At 40.2% G+C, this 8,753-nt stretch overlaps 1 protein-coding gene across 1 annotated transcript; it reads left to right on the top strand.

Annotated features, from left to right (window-relative positions):
• The first annotated feature begins 1,369 nt into the window (after positions 1-1,369).
• On the top strand, positions 1,370-7,827 carry tpt1 (tumor protein, translationally-controlled 1). Its single transcript, XM_044019584.1, has 6 exons — positions 1,370-1,483; positions 2,142-2,209; positions 4,328-4,512; positions 5,447-5,552; positions 6,454-6,570; positions 7,394-7,827. The coding sequence occupies exons 1-6, from the start codon at positions 1,456-1,458 to the stop codon at positions 7,394-7,396; spliced, it is 507 nt and encodes a 168-aa protein (XP_043875519.1). The 5' UTR covers positions 1,370-1,455; the 3' UTR covers positions 7,397-7,827.
• Positions 7,828-8,753: the final 926 nt, after the last annotated feature.

Here is an 8,753-nt window from a genome sequence, read left to right as displayed (position 1 = left end):
ACGGGCTGTAAAATGCTCACGGTGAACTGCACAGTGAAGCAGTTTGCCATAATAAAAAACCAACAACAGAGCAGCTGCAAAAGTTCTTCCATTTACTCTACCATTCAGTTTTTACAGCACTGAGTTGAAAATGTATTTGTTCTCACTCACAGAATGTAACCTCTAAGGGTCAGGACAGTCACTTACTGCCGTGTGTGGGATTGTAGTCGAAGTTGCACGTTGTGGCTGAATATCCCTCGCCCCTCACCACCCTTCCCTTCCAAGTTTGTTTTGAGAATCAATGTAGCATTCATTTAGCATCAAAACTCAAACTCACATATGTGTAGTTTATCTATTGTGGGCTATTGTAAAAACTGACTCGGCGACTGTAAATATATTAAAGCTTCATTCTTCTGTAATGAAACTCAATTCACACTTCAAAAAATGTATACATATTTTATCTTAAATGTATGCCAAAAAAAAAAAATTGTAACCTAAATTTTACACACTGGACCTTGAAGCGATGATCAGGTGAGCTGATTGTAAATTGTAATATTAATTAATTTGGATGGATACATTCAGTTAAATGTTCAAATGTATTAAAAGGAACAATAAATGTAATTTAATTCTGAATATTTTTCATGAGATACATTTTTTTTCCTGATTATGTCTTAATACATGGAGTGATGATTGCAACAGTGACCCATGTTGACAAGAGGAAGGCACTGGCACTGCCAAAATGTCTTTAGGGGCAAAATCGACTGTTTTGCCACTGTTTGTGTTCAGTCTATGCAGTCATTTATTGTATATTATGACCAAAATAGTAAATACACATCCAGTGAAGGTGTCTGCAGTTGTAAACAGGAGAACTTGGGTAGGATTGGTTGGATGGCTCCCCTTATAGATATCTACAACTTCAATTGTAGATATCTCTTAATCCAGTTTCAGATATCTACAATGTCATTGTCAAGTTCAAGATATATAATTATCCTCAGTTTACGATATCTACATTGTCCTTTTTAGTTATCTTGAATTAAGTTTCAGATCGTAAGAATGAAATTGTAGTTTTGGCTAGTAAGAATGACATCACAGATATCTACAACTAGAATTCATACTTGTCACAATGGAATTGCGACGAGTCTAAATCAAGTCACTGATATATGTAATGGTAATTCCAGGAATTCCAAGTCAAACTTGGTGAAAGGCTTGCCACACGTGACGCCATTTTGACTGGTAAAAGCGTATCCTGCCTACCGATTAAATGTTAAAACCACTTGCCGTGAGTGCACTACTCCCGTTCACCGCCATCTCAAAGTGGCACCAAAAGCTCGCGCTCAGCCCGAGTCGACCTCGCGGTGACGTCAGCAGGGTGTAAATTCTCTGCCTCGCGGACCGTTCGGTCTTTTACGTGTCTCGCGCTGTTGGGACGGCAGGGCCTTCATCTTTCACAGAAAGAATTGGCAACTCAACGACAAAATGCTCGTCTACGTGGATATCATCAGCGGTATGTAGTCGTGTTTTCTCCCCTTTTCAGCGTTGGTGAGCTACCGTGTCGGTTGTGGCGGGTATTTACATATTTTTTTTTCCGTTACTGGGAGGAAAACGAGCGTGAGCCGGCGAGGCCAGCTAGCTAACTCGTGTTATATCGATGCTAGCGTTAGTTGGGTGCGTTATTCCCTTCCCGTCCCTAAACAAAATAAAACCATAAAACTGAATTTCAGAACTTAATCGTTACGAAAAGTGAGTTCGCCCAGTGTTAGACACTTTGTCGGCAATTCGTGGCTACTTATTGCGGCCTGAGTTCCAGGGAGGCCGCGACTGCGGCGTCTCAGCTGCTGATAACTTGGTTAACTACCGTGAGCGGAGTCATAACTAGCTCTCGGCGGCCGAGGATGGAAATGTAGCGTCAGTCATGAGGACTGTGATTCGCGTAGCCTTCGGGATCATGTAACCACTGACCAGTAATAAAGGCGGCGAAAGAATGAGAACACGGTTACTCAATGCAACACTACGGCAGGCATCATCCGAGTTATCTTGGATCATTTTCGCTGAGTTGTGTAGAAGGGAAAGCTTTGTGAGGCTTTGTTAGTCACTTTTCTATGTCCACTTAACTTATACGTTTATAAAATATATGCTGTCTGTTTCACTGGTTTCTCCATCAGGTGATGAGATGTTCTCAGATGCCCTCAAAATCATCGACAAAGGGTTCTTAATAGAAGTTGAAGGAAAGGTAAGTCGCTGCTATTGTTTCAGTCTCAGAGATCATGTAATAGACTGTTTGATGATTGCTGCTACAGTCATTCTTCCGTGATTTCCACATACTCAGCCTGTCTTGATTATTGTGAAAATTGCGTAGTTCGACCAGTACTTGTACATATGTATGCCAAGTTCCGTGAACTCATGTAGGATGTATTGTAATTCTTAAGCACCACAAGAACCGTCGGCAAAGTTGTTACATGTTAAATCGTATTCAACTTGGACTATACTGTTGGTCCTATTTCAGTATGATATAGAATTCTGAAAATGAATCATCAGTCAGTCTTTACTTCTTAATTAGGTTTTGATTTTTTACAATCCAGCTTCAAGCTATATATGCTACAATGTTAAAGGGAGGGATTGCTGTAGTTACAATTTATACCCGCAGAGGGCGCACATCAACCAAGGCACTAACTTGAAGTCAAAAAACAAAAAAACTCGGGGTTTCTATGCAGGGTGACAGCAGGGTGGCTTTTTCAATCATAGTCTTGTTTTATGAGGCTCACGTAAATCATGTGCCCATAATTTACAGCGTTTAAATTTTTAGTAAGAAAAATAAGTAATTATCAACAACATAACCCATTCACCTCTTGGCTGAGGAAAATGCACAAACTTTTTAAACATTAGTAAAAGCTAGTTACATTACAGGACGACACCATTTGCTATATTTTGCCCCATGTCTAGAAGCGATATGTAGATTATTTAATACAAGTAAACCAACTAAAAGACATCCAACTCTTGGGTTTTTTTATTGCCAGTGAAGAAGTTTGTAATTCTAAATCACAAATGTGCCTAATACTAAACTAACCCATGAAATGAACACATCAGAAACGGGAATAAAAACAAAACGGCAAATGCCTACGTTTAAAGGGGACATATTATGCAAAATCAACTTTTTAACCATTTCAATACTTATATTTGGGACTATGCAGGCCCTACCAATCGCCAAAGTGTGGAAAAAGAATACTCAGTCATGTTTTCGTGGTCCCCCTTAGTGTAAGTATAGGCGATAAAACACTCGATGTTGAATTCCCTGCGCTTATGACGGCAGCATACACATTTCACCGCGAATGTTACCGCCCCACCAGTAAGTTTACTTCGAGAGCTCCACCTTAGCTCCACCTTGTCCCTGCGAGAGTGCAGGCGAGGGAGGAAGAGCGGTATTATGTCAACGCGGAGGACAAGTTGGTGGCTGCACAGTGAGCACAGTGTTTTACACGAACTTCCAGCCTTCACCGACGTACAAACACACACATTGTTAAGAAAAGGTCACACAGAGCTCATAACTGACCATTCTGACATGTCCTAGTTAAAAATATTTGTTCAGTACGTCCTCCATGACCGGAGCACAGACTCAGTCTGATACAATCACATAAAGCAGCTGTTTATGCAGCTCGCCACTGACGATCAGCGGTGGCGATCAGTGGTGCTGCACTCTCTGTGAAAATCAGTTAGGGGCATAGGGACAGCCGTATCAGACCGGTGACTGTGCTCCGGTGACCTGGCGAGCAGCGAGCTGCCTAAACTGTCGCTGTATGTGTGAGTGCCGTCACAGGAACAGACCTCCGACACATGGATACTTAGGGACAGCACCGCTGATCGCCGGAGCACCGGAGCTGGTCAGCGGTGGCGATCAGCGGTGACGAAGTCTCCTGAGCACAGTCACCGGTCTGATACAGTAACATACAGCGGCAGTTTATGCAGCTCGCCGCTGCTCGATCCTTATGTAGGACGTCTCTTCCTGTGACGGCACTCTCGCTGTTTTCTGCGCACGCTGCCATGTTGATATCGACAGAGAACTAGTGGAGGGAGGGGGAGACGAATAGAGCTGTAAAGCTGAAAATGCTCATTGCTCCAATTACGCCACTGTTGATTCCTTCGCGAAGCCATTAGCATGTTGAGGCACCACATTCTGTTTTTTTTTAATATACTGATTTAGCACTATACTAAAAATTCATATGATTAAAAAAAAAAACAGTTTTCAGAACTGGCATAATTCTCTGCACTAGCTAAAGAAAATTTAATCATGAATTGCCTTTGAATGTTCTCCCTTCTCATGTATATCCTCTGCTCTCCCACTTAATGTGTTCAGACTGTGACCAGGTCTGATGTGTTGGATGAGTCTAAAATTGGAGCCAACAAGTCTGCTGAGGAAGTCGAAGAGGCCAGTGAGATGGCAAGTGTTAGTGGGTGTGACATCATCCTTAACCATAAACTTCAGAAGACGGGGTTCGATAAGAAGCAGTACTCAGTCTACATTAAGAATTATGTCAAGCAGTAAGTATTGTCAGGCATGCTTTCTAAGTTCAAATGTTGGAGAAAATATGAACTTGTCCAATTCCATCCGTAACTGTTATAACTGTCAGTTATTCTCAACCTTTGTCACAGGATAACTTCTGGTTGTTGCCAGATGGGTCATAAAAACAAATATTTATTCAAAAGTACAGTTGTTGTTATTAATTTCCCCAAGTGAACCCCCCCCAAAGGGATTAATAAAGTCGTCTGTCTGTTCATAAGACTGGATTTCTTTTGTACATGTCACTGTTTCTACCAATGGTCAGAGCAGCCTGCTAAATAAATCTCTGATGTGCCCTTGTTTGTTACCACCCCACCTACTGTTTCATGCCCTGCATTGCTTGATGTGAATAGACTAGGCCTACACAGCAAATGCTGAGTCATAATTGCTAGCAGTGTTGTTGGTGAAAGGCTTGTCCATGCAGAACAATGAGGGAGTAACATTAAGCAAGAGAGTACACATTGTGTGATACCTGAGAAATGCAAATTCTAAGATCTCTGGCTCGCCAAAGGAATTACAGTCCAGATGCAGAGCATGCTGCAAACCAAAAGAGGACATCATGCACAAAGTGACTCTTACAAGTTGCCCTCCTATCCTCAGCTGTGTCCTCAAAGAGTCAAAGAATATGTTCTCATGAGACAGTTCTCAGTCAACAAGGATAGGAACAATCTGTTGGCAGCACAGTGAGCTCTGAAATAAACTGCCAGTACCAGCAGAGTACTGAGATCACCAATGACTTAAAGAGATCTTTGACAGAATTTGTTTATTTGTTGTATGGGACTTTTTTTGTGACCAAACCTCATTGGCTTAGTGGGATGCGCCTCTGAAAGGTTGAGAACCACTGCTCCAATGTTGAATATGTTGTATCTTTATAGGATATATGAAATGCTAAAGAAATCCTCTCTTTATACCCAGGCTAAAGGAAAAGCTTCAGGAGTCCAATCCAGATAGAGTGAATGACTTCATGAAAGAGGCCCAAGCAGCTGTCTCACAGCTCCTGAAAAACTTCAAAAACTTTGACGTAAGTTATGACGCTTTTTTTGGGGTATGAATATTGTACAATAGGTTTGGAAAAAACAGTCTGAGAAGTCAGTGTAACAGACCCTGTTTTTTTTGTTTTTTAACATTCTTTATTTGAATTTATGCACATAAAAAACACAATAACACACCAAAAAAAATAAACGCAACAACCAAGGAAAGATTAGTGTCTCAGCAAACGTCCAACCCAAATCAAGATCTACTTGACAAATGGACATCCCACCAAATGAAGTGCAGGAAGCTCCCAGGCTTAGCAGCATGTCTTATAAAGTTAAATGGAAACTTAAACAAATAAATAGCTCTATAAAGTTTTCTACAGTAAATTTCAATATAACTGAAATGTTATTTTATCTTTCACTTACTGTAGTTTTTTTTTCATACTCGCTTTGCTGTCAGTTTCTGGAGCTTCTCATGTGGCCTGCCCACACACACTCACTGCTGATTGGCTGTTAGTTACCCATGCTATGTGGCTCTGTCTACATGTAACAATCAGATGGTGCTGTGGGTGGGACAATGCTGGAGACAGTAGTTCTGCAGGCAGAGAGGCGTGGCTGCATCACAGCCAAAATAACCCAGTTTATTTGATTTATCAGCCATTGGATTCAAAGGCAGATGCCGATTTGTGTCTAAATGCCGACTATCGGCACCGATAATCGCTCTATCCCTACTATTAACATCCGCCATGAGTAAGAACACAACCCATGTGTCCTGAATGCGTCAACACAAAAAACAAAATGTTGTGCAAGTATTTATTCAGCTCTTCTTGGCTCTTTTTGGGTTTCAGTTTCAGTTTCTTTTTGTGTTTCAGTTTCTGACTGTGAGCCTTCCCTCAAACAAAATTTTTGTTCATGAACATCTGTGTTTTTGGTATTCTGACCTCACAGTTTTACTTGGGAGAATCTTCGGACCCAGAAGGCATGGTGGGGCTGCTGGATTACCGTGAAGATGGCGTGACACCGTACATGGTTTTCTTCAAAGATGGCCTGAGGATTGAGAAATTTGTAAGTACTACAAACCACTTATGTACATTGTCCTCTGTGGGTATAAAATGTAACTACAGGGTATGCACGGTGCAGAGAAATTACCCAAAAAGGGTGCAATTCATCTGTTAATCAACATCCCTACCTCTTAACATTGTAGCATCTATAGCTTGAAGCTGGATTGTAAAAAATCAAAACCTAATTTAGAAGCAAAGACTGACTGCTGATTAATTTCGAGAATAATATTTGCAGCTCAAGAGTTTTCAAACTGAAACAGGACCAACAGTATATTCCAAGTAATGCATGTCAAAAAGGCAACACATTGTCAGTTGGTCTTTCAGGCAACGATATACAAATGTATCCCCCTGACATGTAGTTGATTACGATTTAACATGTTCAATAACTTTGATTCAAGTTGCCAACGCTACTGTAAAGAAACATTACATTTTTTTTATAGTTGGGTTAATGGATTGAAAATGTCAGTAGTAGCATCATTTATTTTGTTATGCTGATAAAGTACACAGAATTTGGGGTAGAGTCTTGAATAATAATATGGTAATTCCAGGGCTGTAAATAACGATTATCTTGTCTGCCAAAATTATTCAGTTTTCATGGTGTATTTGTGTATGTATCGAAACAGACAAAAATAAAACAAATTGCAGATTATCTTTTTAATTTCATCAGTGAGGGCTGGAGCAGATCAAAATAAGACATATTAAACTGTGATTAATATCAAAGGGCCGTATCATTCAGGAAACATGTCAGTTAAGTAATAGTTGGACAAAAAAAATGTGTTGACTTGGTTCATTATAGTAAATATTAACGCCCATTCCTTTTCTTGCAGTAACTTCATCTACTTTCCAACTGGCTGCTGCTTCCCAAATGGCCCCAAGAGCAGACCGAGGAGCACTCTTTTGCATCTTGCCTAAACAGAATCATTCTTGTACAATTTCTCATATATTCACATTAAGACCTACAGTGTCACTCCCAAGACTGGGTAAGGGACTGATCAACTGATTAGTTTTTAAACTTCCTTTTGGCTTTTGATATGTTACATTTACATCCCTCGGTTGGCCCAGTTTTTGTAACTGAGATGTAAAGCAGGACAGTGATCAAAGCTCTGACTCCGAAGTGAAGTAAGATACCTTTCTTCTGTAAGCGCATACTGTTTTAGCAACGATCCATATTGGTTGACCTTGCGTTTGTGGTTGCATTCAACAAAACTCCATCCTCACTTTGAAGACATGATTTGAAAAATAAAGACCAGCGTACCATCTATTTCAGCTTGGCTGTGTGTTTGTGACATGTCGACTAAGCCTTCACTCCCTAGTCACACCTTACTTGAACTTTTTCAGTGACAAAGTTGGATTTTTTTGGAATTGATAAATTACTTGATGCGGGAGGGTTGTAAAACCACTATTTGATTTTCTATTATAACAAAAGTCCTGTTGCTTCAATGTGTTCGCAAGAGGTTTGATGATGTAAAATCCGTGAAATTAACCTCGCTTTTGAAGGACGGTCAGTGAAGGCTTAGGTCTGTTTTGCTGTGAAATACTAAGGTACAAAAACATGGAAGTTGAAGAATGCAAATGTTTGCTGGTCTGTTGTGTTTTACAGCAGTTGGCATCCATAATCTTTTGAATTTATTTGCCAGTAACTACTTATTTCTTGCCTGTTTTTATCCTTGATCCTACTTATACGCTTTCCTTATATATAGCCTACATGTTGTCACCCTCTTAAAATAATGGCTTATGTCATATTTTCAGGTTTTTCAAAACCTGATCCAAATCTGTTTGGTTCATTTTCTTTTTAAAAATTCTATTTTAAGTGTGACGATGTTATACCTTTATTGACATTCCAATATAACAAACCATTTCAAGTGTGAATCTGAATGAAATGATACAGCCCTAAATGGAGTATAAATACATGTGGCGTTTACATCTGCATGACATCACACAACATCCAAGAGATCAAAGGTCATTGGTAGTTGGTGCAGGAAGTGAGTTTATGAGTTAGAGTCTCATGCTGCATGGGAAGAGCTCACTTGATGCAAGAAGAAATGATCTCCAGGTTCTGGTAAACGTGACCAAGGACCAAGCTGAGGTGATGATGGAAAAAGTAGCCATGATGAAGGTTGAACCTGAGGAGCAAATGACAAAAGGAAAAGTTACGGTAGAAAATTCAGACAAGACCGATGAGACGGC

The sequence above is a fragment of the Solea senegalensis genome, linkage group LG2 (genome assembly GCF_019176455.1).
Source record: "Solea senegalensis isolate Sse05_10M linkage group LG2, IFAPA_SoseM_1, whole genome shotgun sequence".
Classification (NCBI taxonomy): Eukaryota; Metazoa; Chordata; class Actinopteri; order Pleuronectiformes; family Soleidae; genus Solea; species Solea senegalensis.
This window is presented reverse-complemented; position numbering and strand designations above follow the sequence as displayed.